Source organism: Ciona robusta, chromosome 3, assembly GCF_009617815.1.
Source record: "Ciona robusta chromosome 3, ASM961781v2".
Classification (NCBI taxonomy): domain Eukaryota; kingdom Metazoa; phylum Chordata; class Ascidiacea; order Phlebobranchia; family Cionidae; genus Ciona; species Ciona robusta.
The window spans coordinates 8,600,841-8,623,380 of record NC_143237.1 but is presented as its reverse complement, the minus strand read 5'-3'; the positions used below and the strand labels follow the sequence as shown (position 1 = coordinate 8,623,380).

General features: G+C 36.6%; 1 protein-coding gene and 1 long non-coding RNA gene across 2 annotated transcripts; one reads left to right on the top strand and one right to left on the bottom strand.

The window, feature by feature from the left end:
• Window positions 1-750: 750 nt before the first annotated feature.
• On the bottom strand, window positions 751-22,009 carry LOC149738937 (uncharacterized). Its single transcript, XM_089874623.1, has 46 exons — window positions 21,817-22,009; window positions 21,402-21,616; window positions 21,195-21,327; window positions 20,757-21,023; window positions 20,502-20,597; window positions 20,047-20,130; window positions 19,768-19,889; window positions 19,618-19,702; window positions 19,234-19,415; window positions 18,761-18,864; window positions 18,515-18,564; window positions 17,569-17,765; window positions 17,065-17,248; window positions 16,719-16,801; window positions 16,387-16,575; window positions 16,091-16,201; window positions 15,661-15,781; window positions 15,391-15,494; window positions 15,126-15,258; window positions 14,743-14,909; window positions 14,163-14,309; window positions 13,779-13,908; window positions 12,980-13,284; window positions 12,507-12,673; window positions 12,086-12,312; window positions 10,578-11,780; window positions 9,970-10,187; window positions 9,095-9,349; window positions 8,651-8,829; window positions 8,213-8,330; window positions 7,749-7,884; window positions 7,329-7,470; window positions 6,856-7,039; window positions 6,309-6,486; window positions 5,549-5,743; window positions 5,159-5,248; window positions 4,726-4,799; window positions 4,420-4,536; window positions 3,857-4,032; window positions 3,433-3,593; window positions 2,717-3,255; window positions 2,179-2,604; window positions 1,870-1,967; window positions 1,683-1,801; window positions 1,471-1,624; window positions 751-1,415 (listed from the first exon to the last, which is right to left on the bottom strand). Exons 1-46 carry the CDS (start codon window positions 21,971-21,973, stop codon window positions 803-805), a joined length of 9,135 nt encoding a protein of 3,044 aa, XP_089730749.1. The 5' UTR covers window positions 21,974-22,009; the 3' UTR covers window positions 751-802.
• On the top strand, window positions 2,496-4,724 carry LOC149738938 (uncharacterized). Its single transcript, XR_016384609.1, has 2 exons — window positions 2,496-2,636; window positions 2,797-4,724. It is a non-coding gene; the product is annotated as an uncharacterized LOC149738938 (long non-coding RNA).
• Window positions 22,010-22,540: the final 531 nt, after the last annotated feature.

The window sequence follows — 22,540 nt, the reverse complement described above, 5'->3', positions numbered from 1 at the left end:
GTCGCCCGCGACTCTAAAAATTCAACTGTTAAAACACGATCTGGAAATATGGGATTTTGGTGCTAATGGTGGCATATCTTGCCCAACGGAATTATATAATCAAATATTCAAAACACGTTTTGCAACTGTCTGCTAAAAGATATTTTTAATAAATCTTTGCTTGGAAGGATTTAAAACGCACTAACCGGAAGTGAAATTTTACAACTACAATTTACCCGTTTTCCAACCATCTAGTACATTGTAATCACACTTTGTTGGTGCAACAAACTCAATAAAAAACACTGTAAATGATCTAGAACTGCTGCTATTAAGGGAATATTTGCTCCTGTTGCGCAATACATTTATTGCTCCAACCCAGGGTCCCTTATGGGTTGTCCAAATTGCTGGCCACATATAAAAATGCACACATTAATTCCAGTTTTGGGTCATTTGACTCATTTCTATTCACTTCTTTCATTTCATTTATTCCTGTGCTTTAAGTAAAAGGTACTGGAGTGCAGCTTTATAATCCACAACGGCCGTGCATTTCAAACGTATCCCAAATGTACCTAATTGAATTGTTGTTGTTTGGTAAATGCCATTCATTAGCTTTACGCAATAATCTATGAAATTATATACAATCGTATAAAGATTTACTTGCAAGTTCAAGGTAAAACATCCATTTGTGCATTGCTTGTAGGTAAATACATATTAAATAAACTGTACCACCCACTAACAGGTGCGCGGTAAATATAAGCGACGAAGTATAAATTATTAGCGTGTTTTATAATTTTTTATTTATTTTAGATAACTTTATAAAAATTTATTGAACGGCCTCGTTGGAGTCAGTGTCTTCCATTGAAGAAGGTAGGCCGTCTTCGGGGCAAGCGTTGCTACACCACACAATACGTGTTTGGACTGGCCCTTTTGGTGGCTGCTCTGGCTTCGGTTTCACTTTAATCCTGTGTCCCCCGGAATCGACAGCCCCGCGTCGGAACCCGAATACAGCACCTCGGCCTGCGTCGAACGCGCCACGCCTGAAACCTGCAACAGCACGTCGAGTTGTAATTAGCTGCTCGGTTACTTTCTTTTCCACTCGTCGCTCGGGTATTGGTGAGATAACCACAGTTGGCGCGGCTTCTTCGAGTTCTCTATACGGTTCCACTTGATCGAGATCGATAGAAACGTCACTTTCCGCCAGCGCTGGAAGCTGTCTTCTCCGCCGACGACTGCATTCTGGTCTCGAGCGGTTCTCGCAGTAATGGCGGTAAAGTGCGTCTTCGTACTCTGGCGCTGACGGTTTCTCAATCTCGCTGAATTCTGTCGGCCAAGTTGTCCTGTACTTGGAATAGGCAGATTTCAAAGTAGACGTACGGTTTACAAGCACTGGATTGCTTTTGATGTACAACGGACTGTTGTAGAATGCCGGTTTGCGCCTGTTTTTTAAAAACATTTTACAACATGACACATTTTGAACTAAAAAATACAAACCGCCAAAGGAATAGAATCCAAGCAATAGTAAGACATTTCAGCGGCTCTAGAATGATACCAAAACAGAAAATGGCAATTGGGACGGCGGCAATCAGTACTGTATCGGACAGCCCCATAAAGAACACTGCCCAACAAGAAAAGGCAACAGCAGCAACTTGAGAAAATGTTTTTTAAACAAATTATATAACATTTAGTGAATAAAAAAAACTTACTGCTTGATACAGCTAAGTAACCTTGCGTTACGTTAGACACCCAGTGAGGCAGAACGCTCCCGCTTTGTGACGTAATAAGATTGGTCACATTACTTTGATAAGCTTCGATCATTTGTTGACTGTAATATAAATACACAAACTCATTTAAAATCGACGCTATGAAAAGTCTCAGACATATTTAACTTACGCCGTGAGCGAAACTCCAAATATTTCTTGCAGCAATCCTTTTCCCTTGTCGGTTCGCAAAGCGTCCCGAGTGCGGTTTTCAGTTCCAGCAGTCTTAATCTATAGGAAATCTATTTATCGCAACCTTTCTAGTTGATTATATCTATTCTAAAACGCACATAAAAGCATTATCTGAAATAAGTGCACCTGCTTATAAACGCCTAAAAACTGTTAAACGCTAACTGTAAAGGCTATTTTTGACTAAAAACTACCGAACATCATTTGTATAAGCTATTGTTTCTAACCAGTGATCTAATCCTGGCATACTTACTACATCTTTGGTCTCAAACACACTACTGAATCTTCGTCTTCTTTGTGCTCTGGAAGCTGCGGACGGGTCCGGAGTTTCAATTTTGATGACGTCATTGGACGATTGATGACGTCGAGGAGAAGAATTTTCGCCAGAAAAGAACTCTACGTTTTCGTTAATAGAGACGTGCTTCTTTGGTTTGGTGTTTGAGCATTCTCGTTTTGCATTTTCGTTTTCGACAACAGACCCGCATTGTGACGCACACGTGACGTAGCTTAACGCGTCAGTGCTCATTGCGTCACAATAAAAATGGTTGCTAGATTCGCAATCACTTGATAATTTAGTGGAAGATTCGTTCTGTTTTACATCCATTTGAATGGAAGGACCAGCGCTTGGACGGATGGCAGAAAAGGATGGCGAATCTTCTGAAGAGTTGTCAGACATCCCCTAAAAATTGTATAAAGTTTACATCGAAGATGGTTAAGTATTGCAAAATAAAAAGCAGTGTAACGATTTTAACCAAAGAAACACACTGACAAAGCCTCACATGTATACATACCCACATGTCCAGTGTTAAACTATCGTTTGAAGTCTGCGAACCTTTTCCACCAACTATAACGGCTGACTTTAAACTTTCAGAGTCTGAAGCATCGGAGCCCCGATGCACGAAATAATGCTTCCCCTTTCTCTCTTTAACTGGGACTTTTATATCCTCTGCCTCACTACTACTTTCTGTTGACGAAGAATTCGCCGATCTTTTGGTGACGTCACCATTAGGACCCGTGACGTCATCGATAGTATAAACTCCCTGAAAATTCCGTTCTTTCACTGCGACTTCGGATTCGGTCCAAGCATCAAAAGAGGGGCCGACTTTTCGGATTTCTCGCCTTGGCCTGCCCTCGAAAAGATCGAGCGCTTCTTCATCTCGAAGATCACAGATCGCGGAGGACTTCCGGTTGGCGCAAGTCAGATCCTCACGCACGTGACGTCGGAGCCGCTCGAAGCCGATTATGACGTCATCTAGGGTTGACTTGCTGTCGTCTCGGCCGGAGCGAAGAATGGAAGAAATGCGACGATGCATCTCGGTGTCTTCTCCAACTAAAAAACAAATAAGAAACGGTTTTTAATATTATTTATTTTTTATTTAACTCTTGAAATAACGAGGATATTAATTTAAAAAGATTATATTTTATTCTAAGTTGGTTTACACACTTGTATTTAAACGTGTATTTAAATTTCTCAATTAAATTAATGTAAAATTTCCGTTTCCCTTACTTTTATTTTGCTTCTCCGTTTCCTCCCACCACTCCTCCTTAAATTCTTTCTCTCTTACTTTCTCCTCCACTGCTCCTAAGCATCCCTTGACCACAGTCCGTGTGTTCGTGATTGATGCTTCTACCATCTCGGAAAACCGAACGATCCGAGAAGCGCACAATCTAGAAAGAAATTATCACATGCCCACGCAATAAGTTATAGATCTATAGGGTAAGATGGGACACCGTTAGCACTTAAATTCTATCTTTTCTGATTTTGTTTTAAACAATTAAAAATGCTCCTTTAGAATTGCGTGGCTACGGTTATATAATTCCGTAAATTTTCTATTTATTACTAAATGGAACGACAAAAGAGAATAAAGGCAAGTCACATCTTACCCCACTTTACTATGAAACACTCTTTGATTTGTAAAACTGAGTTTCACCTGGTTAAGATCGTCAGGAAAGCCAAGTGTCCTTTTGCAACAGTTGCTTTCTCTACTGCTCTTTGTATGCTGGTTTGTGTGGTCGCTTTAAACACACAAGCTTCTAGAAATGAGCCAAGAGCAGATTCGAGTGCCGTTTGTAAAGGTATGTCTTGGTCTTGTTTAAATTCTGTACTCTGCAGTGAATAAAACTTTATTAAAACTTTAAAAAATTGCTTGATTGTATACACAAATAAATAAATCTGTTTTATTTTTGCGTGGTAGGGCAACGACACGTTATAACATAGATTTTTGTTTCATAAACCTAGGGCCACTTACAAGTTACAACATATGTAACTTGAAGGGTATTTATACTCTTCTAATTTTTCGTTTTCAAAATGTCAAAAAAAAAAACACAGGCAACACAAATCCTAGTATGGCCTTGAGATGAGCATAACTACTGCATACCACGGCACCGGTGAATGAAATTATAAGCAGGTGAAACAAACTCTTCAAAAACTTTTTAAAACTTAGATCCCAAAATTACTGCATAAGAGTTTTAATATTTAGGGTTCAATACTGACCAGGGAAACCATTATTTCGGTCAAGAATTCACCAGCTACATGCTGATCTTTAACTGGAAGCTCCCAGGGCGGTGAAAGAACTTCCCGGCAGTCATCTACACTCCCGCACAATTTGTCCTGGGGGAAATAGAAGTAAATACGAGGTTATCAGGTGTGACTTTATGGTTATGTTTTATTTTTTATGTATGACTGACAATTTGGCAAAAAAGGACCACTGTGTTTGAGCAATACTCCTTAACTGTCTTACCCAAGAACTTAAACGGTAGCAGCACTAAGTATCTGGTAAAATGACAACGATATACGTACCTTTACAAAACTTTGAAAAGAGTCCAAAAGATTTGGATCCGGGATTCGGTTTCTCGTGTCTTCATTTCTTTTTCCTTAAATATAAAAATGAATATAAAAATAACAGTTGTATAAGCAGCAGTGCATATGAGAGAATGAATGTATAACTTGCTTTATCCTCATGCGCTCGGGAAATGACAGTCATTGCAACAGGCGTATTCTGTTTTACACACCTCGTGCCAGATTACGAGTTACCACAGTTGTAACTTTCTTGGTAATTTTATTTTCATTATGTATGGCTGATAACTTAGACAACCGATTAGTGACCACTGGGTTGGAGCAATTGCCGTTAAATTTCGCCCACAATGGTGGCAGCGACGAGCCTTAAGTCCATAACCTCTGAACTAGAGGCATTCGCGCTAACCAACTGTGGACGCTGGACTTATGTACATACTTCGTAATCTTTCAGAATCGGACAGATCAGCACGAACAGTCTGCGTGATATCACTGTCATTCACGATCTTCGTATCTTTCAAGATTTTTACTGAAACGAAAATGTTTGGTGATTTTAAATTTGTTGATGAATATAAATATAAATACCTCCATTTAGGGTAAAATGGTCATGTTTTCGAAAAAAAAGGAATAACTTTAAAATTTGAGAAAGTAAAGTTAGATGCATAATCATTCCCAATTCGCATTATAAGTTATACTTATTATTTGTATACTTCTTATAACCGAAGCGTATAAAATGTTTATATTGACAGTTGACATTGACCAGGAAATCTGTGTTTTAAGAATCTAAATTTAGCATTTTCTTAGTACTTTTACGATAACTTAGCGTTACCATCGGCTAATACGTCATTCAATGACGTCATCATGGCGCGGAAGTGTGCTATCCGGACCACGTGACGTGACGTATCCGGAGGAAGGAGAGTTGGTAGTTTTGGATTCGGGGGTTGCAGGTCAGGTGCAAGGAGCATTGTACGCGTACTCTCAACTATCACTTCGATAATTTGTCGATAGAACCTGATGCGACGGTCTGAGGTAAATAGAGATGATTCTGTTACTTCTGCTAAAACTATAGAGGACATAATTGCCATCCATACAATATAACCCCACGAGGGGTATATTGTTTTTTCGGCCACACGATGTTAAAGCAAGTTACTTTCATTCATTCAGTGTAAATTATTTTTTTTACGGCTTCTCTGGATTATAAAACCTAAATTTTTCTTAAAAGTTATGTTTCTATTGCGGCGGCAGAGGAAAAGTTAAAAAAATAATTGTTTATAGGAACTGAAAATAAAAAAACTAGAAGTTTAGATGTGTTTAAAACATAATATTGAAGCTGCGGGAGGTTTTGAGAAAATGGCGACGGCGGCGACAAGTCTAAATGAATGTAGCTTATGTATTCGTTTGTGGCGAGGCAACATTTTCAATTTCTGTAATGTACGGCTGACAATTTAGACAACCCATAAGGGACCACTGGGTTGAAGTAATTGCCGGTAAAAACGCCCACAAAGGCAGCATTAAACGCCAAACTAAAAAACTCTAGGACAGATGCAGTCGCGCTAACCACTTTATGTCATACGGCGTCGTTATCTGACCTTGAACCGTTATCTCTGTCTCCGCTCTCCTTCCGTCTTCCCTTACAGTAGGTTTCCATACCAACGGTAGCATTTCGCTGTAGCGAGGTCCGAGCACCACACCGCCAGCCTGGTCTATGACTTCATCACCAAGTAAAGAGGATACTACGTCATTGGATAAAGTACGAGGTGGACAAACCTGGAGTAAAGGGTAAACTACTTGTAACGTGATAATGATAGAATGGAATTTATTTTGTAATGAATGAATAATGAATAAATGGATTTTTTTGACTTCTCGGTCACGATAACAAAGATCTGGAAAGTTTACAAAAGCAAAAAGACGGGTAGTAACGGGTACAAGGCATGTCGCGGCTACCGTTGTTGATGTATGTGTCTATGGGCAAGACACTTAACGAAAATTGCTAACATTAGGTGTATGAAACAAAACACCCGTGTTATGAGACAGTGGTTTTCCGGTCAGGCCAGGATAAAGCAAGCTATTTTCATTCATTCAATTATCATGTATGTAAAATATATTCATTGATTCATCATACATCTAATGGCTTACTTTGCAAGTTCTTTCGTGTTCTGTCGCTGCGTCGGCTCTTTTCTCGGCGATCAGCACCCGGGCACGTACACACGCATCGACGCACTCCTGCGTACTACGTAAAGCTACGTCGTGACATTGCCACCATTTTAATGGAAGGGGTTGGAATCGTTTATCGAGCGTATACTCATAAGGAGGTTCACACCTAAAAAAAGAACAAGTAAAACAAAAGTGTACTGAATGAAACTAAATATAATAATAATAATATATAGGCTACATTATATATAATGTTTTTTCTCTCTTTATGGCTGCGAATATTGAAAAATTCATTAACAACGGTATATGGGAGTCGGTTTTATAATTCTTTGAATGTTTTTTGTTTACTACCAAATGGGTCAAAGACATATAACAGGGAAGGTGTCCCATGTTCCCCCACCCTACTATACTTTCATTATTGATAATAACAAAATAACATTACTATGGTAACATCATACCCAAAGCCTTGTAGGTGCATGACCGGTAGGTGTCTCGCTTTTGTTACATGACAACACACGCCGCTAGATGGCGCACTGGAGGCCGCATCACTGCAGTCGCAATCTTGGGCAGGAATGAGCTTACAGTTCACTATTTTCGACTCTAAATAAAAAGTTACTTAAATATTAAATGCACGGATTAATATATAGAATTGTGGGGTACAATGAGATAACGTTAACTACCCTATATCTCATATTTCCTGATCGTGTTTTGAACAATTTGCAACCAGTTTTTGACGTGAGGATGTGGTTATTTGTTTTCCTAACTATTCTCTGTTCACTACCGAATGGGCACGAGGTGTAAGAAACAAAACACCTATATTATGTAAGAGCTGTCCTTGCCTCGCGAGGATAAATCAGTTACATTCATTCAATACTGACTTGGTCCTTGCGATAAGCCGAGCAAATCCATCAGCGTTCGTTGCTGGTAAGGAGAAACAGCGTTTTCGTCACTTTCGTTCATTACGTCAATGGCTGTGTCCAACGAAAAGCCAGAGTCTGTTGTTACCGAACCCGCCTGGGGAAAATAGGATAGCTGTAATGTTATAGGTAGTACTGTGGGGTAAGATGGGATAACGTTGGCACCCAAAAGAAATTCAAACAAAATGTTTCAACACACATTTGTGTGTGTGTGTCCTTGGCTAAACAAAGACAATTGCTCCAACTCAGTATTCACTTATGGCTTATCTAAGTTGTCAGTCATACATAAAAAAATAATAACCACCGACAGAGTTACGTACGTAATAACTCGTAAGGGGGCATGAGGTGTTTAAAACAAATCACCGGTGCTATAACGACTGTCGTTGCGCCACCATGCGGGGTATTAATAAGTTACATTGGTTTACCTGGTCATACTTCCGCATTGCTTCTTCATAGCAACGAACTGCCTTCAATGGTAATAAGTATCTTGTACATGGTGGACTCTGCTGCGTGCCAATGTGTATGTGGCACTCGGAACATATACTGAATAAAAATATATATCTGCATTATATACTTGATAGGGTTTTTACTCAATCTCAAATAATGTGCGTGGGAATACTGGTATATAACGAAATATTTTGTCGAAAATATTTTTTTTTTTATAACTAATTAGTGTTATACTGCGGCATATATTAGAAACGACAAACGTTATGGTCCAGCCAAATAGTTTCTTTATAACCGTGGCATAAACATTTAGGAATTAGTTTACGATGAATAAATAGAAAACACTTTTGCACATTTCAGATAAAAATGGCAAAGTTATACCCGAAATACAACATATTTTTTGCCATATAAACGTATACCTGTGTGGTTTTGGGAAAGATGTTTGAGCAGTTTGAAAATTCCCTGACATTGATTCGACCGAGTTACAAGCACATGCCAATGCAGCTCTAGCGTACAGACGTCGTTTGTCGCGACTCAAGTTAAAATACATCTTCGTCCAATCGTCGTCGTGCAAACGACAACATGCAAACCGTGGAAGCTATAATAGTGAAAATGTTTATTGAATGCTTGTAACTTTTATTCATGATCTCGTGGCGGGCAACGACAGTCATTATAACACAGGTGTTTTGTTTCAAACACCTCGTGCCCGGTTACAAGTTATAAGGCACTACTGGGTTGGAGCAATAAACTGTTCAGTGTATTGCCCAAGGACACATACGCCTACTATAAACTCTGGGCTAGAGGCAGGCGCGTTTACCACATACCACGGCGCTGAACAGGTCGCAAAACTAAATAAAACACACCTTATGTAAATCACATGTTTCGTCCAAAAACATTCGGAACTTTTCCACGTCGTATTTTCTGTCGGTAACCGGGTAATCACGCGACTTTTGAACAATTTTATCAAGCGAGTCTACGCTTCTAATCGGTTTAGTGTCAATTTCACTCGGAAAATCCCGGTCTTGTTGAACAAATTCTACATCGTCCTGGTTTGCTACATGTCCCATGGCATGCCTGCCAGGTGGTAACCATTGTTGGTAGCGTAGATTTATCTCATCCTATAAAGAGGGATAAGATATTTTATATAATAGAGACATAATATCCAAATAACGTAATCCTATATCTCATATTTCCTGATCGTGTTTTAAACAATTAACAACGGTCTACGGGAGTTGTAAGAATACGGTATTAATTCTTTGAATGCTGTTTGTTTACTACCAAGTGGGACGGAAAATAGAATAAAAAGGTGTTCTATCCCCCCCACTTTACTATATTATACAGAATTAAATTAAAATATTCATATTGAAAAATAAAAAACATTTAAAATATAAAACAACATTAACATTGCAAATATATACAGAAAGAAATTTTGTTAACAAAGTTTTACACTATAATAAGAACGGACCAAACATTTATAAAGTGTAAGGGGCCAAGGGCATTCGAAGTGTAGGACACACTTCCACCTACAGTTACTAATGTTTAAATGTTTCAGAGCACTTTTCAATTGAAAATCAGCTTACATAACTTATTGCACAAAAAGGTGCCGAAATCAAAGCTTTAAACATGAGGTTTGAGCCAACTATTGCGAATCTTTAATTTCCTGGCATGCCTGGCAGAGTGTAACCCATACATTATAGGAACCTAAAAAACTTATAAAAAAAATCAAAAATTCAAAAACCTGAAGCCTTTTTCTGTCTTTCTCAAATCTCTCATCTCTTTCCTTTTCTTCAATCTTCTTCTTATTTCGGAACCTGCATCCCCGCGGAGGTTTAGAACGACACCCAGGATTAGCGCAGCATTTTTTGCTGTCTGTCCACATGCCATGAGTGGAACTCCCATGTTTGGAATCCAACCCAATGTCGTGTAAAGTGGTTAACGAGTCAAGGGAATTCGCATCTGGATGAACATATTTTAACATAAGAAAGAAAATGATCTTTTTTATTCGTGTATAGTGGGGTAATTTGTTATAATGACTGTTGTTGGGACTTTGCGAGGGTATATTAGTTACATTCACTCAACTTTAGAAGTTGTGTGTGTTCTGTTTTATACAATTCTCTTCTTATTGGATATTTTAGTGTTGGGGAAGATGGGATATCTTTATCACGTTATATCCAAATACCATAATTGTGTTTTAAACAATTAACAGCTGTCTATAGGAGTCATGAGGATACGGTTCTATAATTGTTTGAATGTTCTTCACTTACCGCCAAATAGGACATTAATAGTAATATAAAAAAATTGACAATTAGTATTTTATAAAAGCAAGACACTAATATCATATTTCACCTTGTAACCTTGGATCAGCGTCATGTTTGACTAAATATCTGTAAGCAAAAGGTTTTTCTGGCATTGGTTCTACAGATACCACACCACCACACACCAAACAATAATCATAATCATCCTCATTAACCGATTGATCTAAATCCGGCCGAGAAAATTCACTCTCGTTCTTGTCTTCTGCCCAGTGCGAGATATCTGCATTGCGTGCTGGGACTTCCATAGAAACCAACTCTTGTTTAATTGACTCTTTACTTGCATGATTTTTATTAGATAAATTGCCATCTTTTTTAGGTGCCTCAGATTTTTCAATGTGTTTTGCAGTGATAGGCCATGGCCTTGGAGGTCTTGGTGCTAGCTTACCCCCTTCTTTAGCATTGCATGCACATTTTTCTGGGGATGGACCAAATACTGTATTGTTGTCTTCAGCAGGGGCCTTGGTGAACATTGCTAGGTTTCTCTCGGTAAGAGGCAGGTCACTTGGTTTAGGTTTACCATCTGTACATGGGCATGGAGCGGCTTTTTTGTTCACAACACCCTTCATGCAACAGCCAGCAGAAGGACGAGGTGTGCGAATAAGATCTTGTGGATTTCCACCACTTGGAAATGGAGCAGAATTTGAAACTGAGCTGCGAGTGTGAGTTGAGTTTGATATTTCACTGTTTGTGGTTGAGTGTAAAACCTGGGAGGCTGAATCATGGGTGTCTGAAGTTGTGGTTTCATCAACTGTTGATGCATCTATGACCTCTGAAATTTCAGATACAGTTACATCCGCAAGTGATTCAGATGTGTTAATGTTAATTGATCCTAGCGTGCTCTTCAGCTCCGAGATGGAGGTTAACTCATTTGAGCCACTAGGTGACAGTGCAGAGTTAGAAATTGACTGCGATTTTTCAGAATTACTCTTTCTTAATTCTTTAGTAATTTTTATTCTAGAATCACTGTCGGTAGAAGAATTAACCCCTAAATGGACAGAGCAAGACTCAAGTTCGATGTTTTGAGGAGTCACACCGTGCTCATACACTGGAAAAGGAGGGATTTTTGAAACCGACTGTCCAGGGAACTTGTCACATTTATTGGTTATAATATCAGCGACCTCATCACAACTTTCTGCACCAGATATTTGTTGAGCTATGGAACAAACTATACAACCAAACTGAGAGTTTCCATGCTTGGTGCATGTGCATACAGGTTTATGCTTCTGTTGTTTTCCTGTAAAAAATCATTTCATCAATGTATATATAGTAAATTAGCAAGCAATATTTTTTTAAAAAAGTGTACTTATTGACCACTAAACCATGAAAAGTTCATGCAAAGTACTTCCAGGAGTATTTATTCCAAAAAATACAAAACTACGTGGGAGTACAGAAAAAATTACAGAATATGGAAAAAAAATTAAGTGCTACCGAAAAAATCATACAAAAAGATACAAAACTATAAAGTAGTACTAGAATATTAACACACAAAAACAATTGATTCAAAATAAACTCAAAATAATTTGATCATCCCAACAGCACCTCTCTTCCTGACCAGATCATCTTCCTCTTTCACAACTTTTCTCCCCCATCTTCCAGCAACAGATGGAAGATCATAAGATCTACTCTGCATCTTTTTATAAGCATCACTCTTCCTCATCTCTTGATCTTCCATAAACCGGATGCTGGTTTCACTCCTCACAGGATCTGCTCCTAATCCTCCAAGTCTTCCGCGTATGTCTTCGGATCGTTTGTGAAGACCAGATGGTCTGAGAAGATAAATTAAGAAAGCCATATCAATTGTCAGCAAATTGTCAGCAATATATCACAAAATAAAACAATCCCCCAAATTAGTTACCCAAAAAGTTACATCAGCAGTAAATTTACCACTGGAGGTGTATGAAACCTAATACTTCTGTTAGAACTCTGGGCTAGAGGCAGTCACAAAAACAAACTAACTAACCTAAAGTTAAAGCTCATATAGAATTTCTCATGGTCAGTTGATTGAAGATAAAACTGATTGTAGTTGGTTTTAACTTGATCTTTGCAGTAAACATTATGTCTGCATGGTGGCTTGACTGCCGTGCATGGATGAAGAGGTTCTTCTTCTGTCCCTTTGTAAATATTAACCTGAAACAAGATTTGTAAATTAAAAAAAAAAACATTTTGTCTAGGACAATAAATATAGAAAATTGTTCTTTAAATAAGAGTTCTACATTTATTGACTGATATGTCTGGTAATGTGGAAAAATCTGAATTTTGCATAAACCGCTTTTATCTTCTAAAAAAGTTTTCTGCAACCCTTTACAATTAATAGTATAATTTATGCAGTAACTTTGTGTAAATCGTTACTCTTCGTGCCACAAGGTTGGACTCTCAGTTTAGGAAGCCCTGACTTAACCTAACCAAAATAATTATACAAAAACATGTAATTACTTTTTCTCGTGTATCTACCGGTTCCCACAGATCTGCTACATTCAAATTTTTCCTTGAAAGTGGATCAACCTCACATGAGAGAGCAGAGTCTGTTTCTGACCACTGAAACTGCTTCGATCTTATGATAACTGGAGGCTTATTTTTCTTACTCTCCTCCTCTTCTTTCTTTTTTTGATCTTTGAGAAGATCTTTGTAGTTACGGCAACAAGTTGCTGTTGATTTCCAGTCTGATACAACTCCACATTTCCCTTCAATGATTTCTTCCTTGTCTATATCCACATGGTTGCTGAAACTTTCATGCGGATCTAAGCAGAAAAGGCAACAATAAAAAACCAAAGCAAAACTTTATTTGTCTTCTGTGATTTAGTCTGCCGCCGTGGCTCAGTGTAGAAGAGATCGCCTTTAGACCAGCAGTAATGGTCCAAGGCTTGATGCTGCCACAAATGTAGGCGCATGTGTCCCTATGCAGGGCACTTAATGGCAGTGACTCCAACCCAGTGAGGACAAATGTGTCAAACTGATTTATTTACTAACTAACCCACATTCGAGCGGAGCCTTTTACAAATTCAACATAAATATAAACTATCTTCGTGGATCTAATGTAACTTACTGAGGCTAAAGTTACTTATTCTTTAGCAGGGTAAAATGACACATACATTGACATATATTTTACCATGTTGCTATTTCACTCTGATAAAGCCAACCTGAATGAGTAACAAGATGACCTGTATAGAGCATTAAAACATCTGACAGCAAAATTCTTACCAGAAGATCCAAAATACAAGAATATAGTCCCCACCTTTGCTTTTGTTTAGAATCCCGTCACCCCCACCTTCCAACACAGCCTTAGCATGATCTGCCACAGACAACATACACTGAGCTACTCCGTTCATTCGGACAACAACTTGACAAACAGTTTGTCCGATCATCTGATGGTTGATTTACAATTTTTAACTATGATTAATTTCAATTCTTTTCTGCATCTGATCGACAAAACAGCAGGTAAAATAGGAAAAACAGAAATAAAATATGTAAAATAGGCTATAAGAATTTGCAACATTTTAACTTTTTTAAACATTTTTAAAAATGGTTTACACTATTTAAAACCTATGTTTTATATATTTACATTATTTAATATATTGTTTTTACAACTAAAATAAACATGTTTATCTAAAACTCACACCTTAACCATTGGATTCAGGTTATTTTGAATCTCGTCTCTGATTTGTCGAGCTGTGATGTGCGCTTTACCGCCATCTAGCTGTAGATCTTGCAGCAACATTCTGCCGAGTCGAACTTGACTCATGTGGTCAGTGAGACGAGATAAAAGCTAAAAAATAATTAAAACATAAAAATAAATAAAAATAAATGGAATATAAATAAATTTTTATTCGAATATGTATGAATGAATGTAACTTGCTTTACATGTGGCCTGACAATGACAGTGATTATAAGTAACACATGTGTTTTGTTACACAGACCTTGAATACCATTTTTGAATAGGTATCTTTGTGGGTGCTTTTAATATACCTCATTACTTAACCAGTTGGAATTCTAAGAACAAACTGAAAAATGTTGTATATTTGGTTACTGTTCATATCACAGGTTTCTCAAAAAAAGCCATAAGTTGCCTGAATGACCGGTCACGATTACCACATTTTTATGTATGCTGAAAATTTTGTCAACCCATTAGTGACATCCAGGTTGGAGAAAGTGTCTTGCCCAAGGACACATCGCCAACAATGGATAAAACATCCTCCCACCTTTAAGCCATGTGGAAGCCTCCTCTTCACAGCATTATAAAGACGAAGTAACAACCTCCTCCCTGTAGGTCCGGACTCTCCGATCTGACGATGAAGTTCGATTAACCGATGCACGCCGTCTCGCTGTGATGTCACAAAGCGAATAAGTTGGCCAATTGTTTTCTTCCCTGCAGTAATATGGTGGAAATACAAATGAATACTTTTGTTCAAATCAGAGAACATTTTAGCTATATTCTATAAAACATTAAGTATAAATGAATGAATAAAGTTAATTAATTTATTCTCCCAGCAACAAGTGTTATAACATAAGTGTCATATAATTGAGTCTTGAACACATATCCTATAAAAATTATATTTGCATGTTATATATTATCTTATTTTACCTTTTTCATTTCCAACAATTTGAATCATCAGTTCAGCGAAAAGTATTCCGCCATCAGTGGTAAGCAACATACTTCTATAAAAGCGAGATAACTTCTTCAAATTGCAAGCTGACAGTTCACCAAGTGGGCAATCCTGAAAAAAACACAAAGCATAATGTACATTTTTACAAAGTTTTCTAACCTTTTTACAGCTTTTCTTAAAAAGAAAAATAATTACCTTTTAAAGTAAATACACGTTCTGTATTTATTCACAAATAGAACTCACCTTTTCAGCTATTCGAATTTCTGCAAGCTTTTTGCTCCATTCTAAAATACGATCAAACTCGTAATAAACACAATCATTACTTGCAGGGTTGTAAGCCTCATATCCTGAAAAATAATACAATGCGAATAATCTGTTAGCCGCTTATCTAGTATAAAAAAATGGATTTCTGACAAAAAAATAATTATTTACATTATGCTTGGTAGTGGATAACAGAAAATAATATAAAATTTCACTAAAAATCTACTGCTGTAAATATATGAGTAAAATTACCAGGAATTCCCTCCTGACTCTGTGAATCATCATTACATTGATTATCAAAACAACTTTCTTCGGTGCATTCTTTCTGTCCGACTACCTTTACTTTACATTTGGCCTCCAAACCATATTTCTCCTGTTTGTTTAAATAAACAGGACAAATAGAAAAAATTAATTGTGAATATATGCATACATAAACACAGTAAAAATTCACTTTATATTGGTTGTTTAAAATACATTACGAAAAAACAGCCAGAATATGTGTGTAAAACAAGACCAGCGTTAAAGAGAGTACAAAACAATTTGTTTAGTTTTTACAAAGCTTATAAACAAATACTAAAATGTGAAGAGTTCTAATTTCACCAAATTTACATTCTAAAACAATAACCCTACGTTTACCAAAAAACAAAAATTACAATTTTTAAAATAAATATTCTAACTATACCTTAATACGTTCAACATTGTCGCTTTGAAACCACAGACGCTGTGTGACGTCACAGATCAAAGTTGTCCAAGCTGTTGAAGTTCTTGCTATCGACATTACGCTTCGGAATGCCTGGAAAAGTAATAATTTAATTTAAAAAAAAGTTTTCAAGTGATTTCAAGACAGACTATTTGTATAGAATAAATTTTATTAAAAATATCTTAAAGTAAGATGTGCTAGAAACTAGATTCTGTCAAAAGTAAATCACCAAAATATGTTTTTTAAACATATATATATAAGTAATAAAATGTACAAACCTCTCTTCCTTTAAGTATTGGAGCAACAAGAAGACAGCTGTCACAGAATAATTCTGGCCCTTCTTTTGCTTCTGATAGCAGAGCAAACAACTCAGCGATAGTTGAATGCATGTGTGGGTAAGATAACATGTCCACGTATGCATTGGCGAGCTTTTTTGCATACTCAGGAAACATCAACATGGAAAAAACCTTAAAAAAATCTGCTATTACTTATGGTTAACTTTTGGGGTGCTTAGGCTATGTATATAAATAGTTGCAAATATTACTATAATTTTTTCCCTTTGATTATGCTAAAAAAATACTTTTGATTGACATTAATATAGCGTACCGACCCTTTCTCTTGGTATGGGTTCCGGATACTTCTGTTTAATTTCCTCTCTGGTCATTCTCTTCTTTATATTTGTATCACTACGTCCTGCAAGTTATAAGTCAGTGTCTGAATTCATTATTTTATTGAGTATTTTATAATTTGTGGACAGATATAAAACTTAAAAATTTCAAGAAATTTTTATTTTATTTTTTTGCTGCTTTAAATATATAGTATGTTAGGTTCTATCAGCAGTATAATGAACATGAAAAATTTACAGACAATGATTGCATGGCTTACATAGACCATGTAAAATCACTTCAACTAAGCTACTAAATATTGAATAACCTAATCACAAAAAATTAACCCACCATCCATATCCATAACTTCTGTTTCGTCACTTTCCACTTCTTTATCTAAGGGGGTGTGGTCCATTCTTGACCAATCAGTGGCTGGTTTGATAGTTTCCTTGCCCACAAGGTAAACCTCTTCAGGAATGTCAGGTTTGTACCACTGCTGCCCCCGAGTGTTCAGATCAAAGTAGACCATACTGATCTAAGAGAAACTTATTTTTAAAGATTTTAGATTGGGTAATAAATCAAAAAACGCTTTTTATGAAGGCGTACATTCAATTCAAAGAAGTATTAAAGAAGTAATGTATATTTTTCTGTTTGGAAGACAATTTAAACTTAACACATTAAGTGTCTTGCTCAAGAACAAAACTAGGAGAGCTGTAAGACACAGTTAGACAGCACCTTAACTAGATATCTGGTTATAGTAAATTACAGCTTGTAACTTTTTAAATATTTGAATATTAAATAATATTTCCAATTAATTTAAAATGGGATAATGTTATACAAGTTAAACATTATTACCAATTCTCCTTCTTCTGACGTCATGTTCTTTGTAGATGGTGGAAGCAGAATCGGTGAAACTTCTTTCATAAGATGTTTGTTGATCCAGTTTTCGATAGTATGGCCATCTGGCCATGAGGCATCACCTGTGCCACCATGGGAGCCGTACTGACCACCAGAACCTTGTCCATTATCACCTAAGCCGTCAACACCAACGCCTGACAATATGGCATTGCTACTTAATTGTTTAATTGTCCCATATTTATTTACATCCCAGAGGTAATGGGTTCAAGCCTCGTCGCTGCTACCATTGTGGGTGTATGTGTCCTTGGGCAAGACACTTAACGGCAATTGCTCCAACTCAGTGGTCACCAATGGGTTGTCCAAATTATCAGCCATACATAAAAAAAATAAAAAATGTAAAAAAAAATAATCACCCATAAAGTAGCAAACAAGGTAACTCATAAGCTGACACTAGGTGTTTAAACACCCGTGCTATAACGACTGTCGTTTTTCAGTCATGCGGTGATAAAGTAAGTTACAATCTGTCACACAGCCCGCTTAATCGGACCAATTTGGCTTGGTTCAGACAAGGTCTAATTAAGCAGGTTAAGTAAGAAAACACCCAAATAGATAGTATGCGAATACTAAAATATTAGGTATTTAAATGCAGGATTGGAAAATTATATTTTGTATAAGCGTTGTTCAGAAAGTCACAGTGCACTCATATACTTATTAACAGACATGTTTCAGTATACAATCCAGAAGGTAAATATGAATGACAAATATAAATAATGTTGAAAGTTACACCTGTTAGCATCAATTCCTTATTATTTTGTTTCTAAATGACTCAACTAGAAATACAAAAAAAATTATTAGACAGTGCACAGTGACTTCCATAACATTCTGTAGTTTTAAACTATTTTTAGGTACAAGTTATCGTGAAAAAACAACTAAATTCACATACCATCTCCAGGCAATCCTTCATACGTTGACATAAGTGAACGTCTGCCTTGTCTAAAAAAACAAAAAAAGATAAATTTCAAAATTTTACATTTAATGTTATACTACAAAATTGCAAAAGTATGTGAAAATTAATTTGGCAATTTGATATTTAGTGCTATACTACATCATTTGCAAAAAATGTAATAAAAAGCTAGGTTGAAAAACAATATACATTGTAGCAATAATTGTTATGGAGATAAATGATCACCTTAACAAATCAAAATCAGCAACTGGCATTGATTCAAGGAGCATGAATGGGTTGTCAGTTGTATCTTTTAAGTCAAGACTGTTTATGGAGAACTGACTGTCAACCTAGTATATACGTAAAATTAAAATGTAATATTGAAATATTATTGTAAAATAATATATATACAAATATCAAATTTATTAAGGTATTTAGCCTGATGTTACTTGTGGCATTGATTCATAAAAAAAGCATGCTTACTGTAAAAAGAACGGTACAAAATAAACTAAATTCAAAGAAGAAACTATATAGTGTATATATATAGTTTCTTCTTTGAATTTATGTACATATATATATATATATACATATACATATGTAAAACTAAAATTTGTAATGCACATTCTCTATTCTATAGGAGTAATCTCTCTGTCAGTTTTATTTTACAACTTTCTGTATTAAATATAAACTCAAAAGAAAACATAAAATAAAAATCTCACCCTCCACACTGATACAGGTTCAACCACATATCTTCCTTTGCCAACATATATGGGTTTAATTTCCTCCGATATTTGTTGCAAGTCATTTCCACCATCTGCTTGTGCTTGGACTCCAGTAATCTTCATTTCTTCAATCAATGATTGCCCATCTTTCTCACTGACTTCACTCCCTAACATTGAACCTAAATGAATGAATGAATGTAACTTGTGCATCCTCGGAGGGTGCAACGACAGTCGTCATAACACAGTGTTCTGTTTTACACACCTCACGCTTGCTTACAAGTTATCATGTTTAAACTTTGCATGTAATTATTTTTTGGATTCTCAATTTTTCGAACAGAAACCTTTTTCTATAGAAAATCAAAAAAAGTGTTAAAAACTAACCTTTTTTTCTTAGAAGCTTTTTCACCACTGCGAATTTATTTTTAAATTTCCCAAAAAAAGATTTCTTTGTTTGACTTTTCTCCGACTGTGAACACAAAAAAGTGGAATAATAAATATTTCGAAATAAATGTAAACCAAATGAAACCTTACATCTTGGTCACTTAATAACTCCTCCATTGCATTTATTACGTCATCTTTATTCATTTCCTGATTTGAAATGTTGGTATTTGAAGACTCATTAGACTCCGCTCCACTTTTAACTTCTTTTCCTCCTGAACAAAAAACAAGATTTCACTTTTGCATTCCAAAAATGTTAAACATGCATAAAAAAATTTTTTTAATTAAAACTAATTAACCTTAGTAAACAGGCTCTTTCCTATACTGTTAATCAAATAAACGGCTTTATTAGTTTTAAATTAAGAACTTTACCTTTAGTTAACCATTTCCAAAACATTTCATCATCGTACACAATATTCGGATGGTTTTCAAAGTCATCAAGTCTTTGTATTTCATCTAAAGATGGAATTAAATATAAAATGATCACAAATTAATTCATGGCGTTTAACCCTGTGCCACTAAGGCTAGTACCTGCCTCTAAGTAAAAAAACATTAGCCAAAGTTTGATTTTCCACCATTTTGTGTAAATGTATCATTGAGCATTGAGCAAAACACAATACTAAAGCACCAACTCATTTGTCACCTCTAAATTTTCAGCCATACAGAAAATCAAAACAAAAAACACAGACTGAGTTATACACATAGTAACATGTAAGCAGGCACGAGATGTATGTATCAGAACAAACATGTTACAACCTTACAAGTAACATTCATTCATACATTAGTATTGCAAGATTAACGCGTGTCTTTTATAAAACATCACAAACCCATGTCGGAACGTTTGCATGTGAGCGCACTCAGCATCCCAGGTTCTTGCAGCAGAAAATCTCCATCAACCGGAGCATGTGATACACCGCTGTCACCTGTTTTATTTGAATATATATGAAAAACATCTTAAAATGTGTCTGATACAAGAAGTGAAAAATATAAAAAAATCAGTATGTAAAACAGTTTAAAAAGTGGCTTTTACACATACTTATGCCAAAATTCAGAAGTGTAAAAAATAAAATGTATATACATACTTTTATACCATTCCAGTTCCTCCACCACCACTTTTGGTTGTCGTTCAGCCTGTCTAAGGCACCACTCCGCAAGGTATACAGGGACAGCAGCACCGGCTGAAGCGTATACGCCCAATACCAAAGGTCCAAGACCGGGTATGAATCCATTCAGGAAAATACTACAGACAACAGAAGACACACAGTGGCACCCGATGCAAGCAACTCGTTGCGAGCGACAGAAAGGAGTGTATTTGAGCGGACCGACCGACGACGTCCATAAATGGTGGTCTGAGCAAAATATGCAAATTAAACGATGTTTTCTTTTCGACAAAAAAACGTAACGGAATCGGTTTTTTTGAATTTTCTACCTTCGTTTGTGGGGAATACCCAGTTTAATAGAATTTAGTTTATTTTTCGAGTAAAATGAAAACATTTGGGGTGTTCAGTTAAAACAGTCACCTGTAACTCCGCGTGAAAGCCAGCCAAGCAAAAGTCTTCTGTTAATATCATGCTCAGGGTCGACTCCGCACAATGTAACTTTGGTAGACTCGAGAAACACTTCGATCCATTCGTGGTATGGAAAATACCAGATCTATATATGGGAAGTCGTTAGGCTACAGCAAAGCAATGACACCCAGGAAAAATGCACATGAAACTATAATATACCCGCTCCAATTCTGGGTCCGAATGCAAGTACTTTACATGAACACTACTCAAATACCATCGTTTCTTTCTTCTGGAGGGGGCACAGACCACGATTACGTAATCTATTTGTCCGAGTGGCCAAGACGAGGCGTACAAACACAACAGGGCATCCGCTTCATACATCCGGGAGTGTACCTCAGCGTTGGCGAGAAATGTTGGGCTCGAGCCTCTGCTCCCTGTAAGCAAATTAGATACCGACGGTGCTTAATTTAGCAGAAATATATCTTCGTATAATTACCAAGGAATATCAATGTAACGGGTAGGCTTATGCTATAGCCTTCCGCCAGGCATTGCAAATGCTATACTAAATATTTCAACTATTCCACAGCTTGTGGGTTACTAAACAAGTTGAAATAAAAAAAATTACTCGGTTTACCAATTAGTTTGAGGTACACGTCGCCCTCGTGTCCGGCCCACGGCTTACAGGCTATGGATATAGAAACGAGATACCAGTGGGTTCGTTCAGGTCTGGATGGAAGTCGTATGCCATGATGCTGTGAAGCAGAAACATTAAAATACTGTGCAGTTATCATATCATCTTTTCAGTTACGACTCACCCAAAATTCCCCTTTTTCCTTTATCTTGAACCATACGTAAGCGACCGAGCAAATCACGAGGCTCAAAACAGAAACAATGCTGATAAACCACTGTACTTGGTGTTCACTGGCGCCGGCATCAAGCATTTAGCTGTTAACAGTTTTAAACTTGTTATATACTTGCTTATGTTTTGACAACATTCCCTTGTGGTACTATTTTTTGCAATTTGAATATATAAGTGTGACGTCATAGTGGCGATTAGAAACGTCATAAGTGAAGGAGTCATTTGATTAGTTTTTTTATAGGAAAGTTATCAATGTTCTGATTTTGTTTGTTCTACAGCAGTTTACACTCTACATCTACAATATACATACAAGATAAATTTGTGCATAAATAGTGATACACATATTGTCAAGTTATTGATATTCTTGGAAGGTAGAATTTACTGATGTGATATCAACGAGCCTTCGGTGTTATTTTCCAAATTGGGCAAAACAAAGCAAAGGTACAATTGTACTTTACACAATTGAAGCGGAAAACGTCAGTTATCTTATTGTAAATTA

What these genes read in the sequence shown, in the direction of transcription:
- LOC149738937 (XM_089874623.1), bottom strand. Translation starts at nt 21,973, where the DNA reads ATGATAACTGCACAGTATTTTAATGTTTCTGCTTCACAGCATCATGGC. An exon ending in GAGTCAGGAGGGAATTCCTG is followed by an intron (nt 15,495 to 15,660) that starts GTAATTTTACTC and finishes ATTATTTTTCAG; the next exon opens with GATATGAGGCTTACAACCCT. An exon ending in CGGCTTATCGCAAGGACCAA is followed by an intron (nt 7,471 to 7,748) that starts GTCAGTATTGAA and finishes CTTTTTATTTAG; the next exon opens with AGTCGAAAATAGTGAACTGT.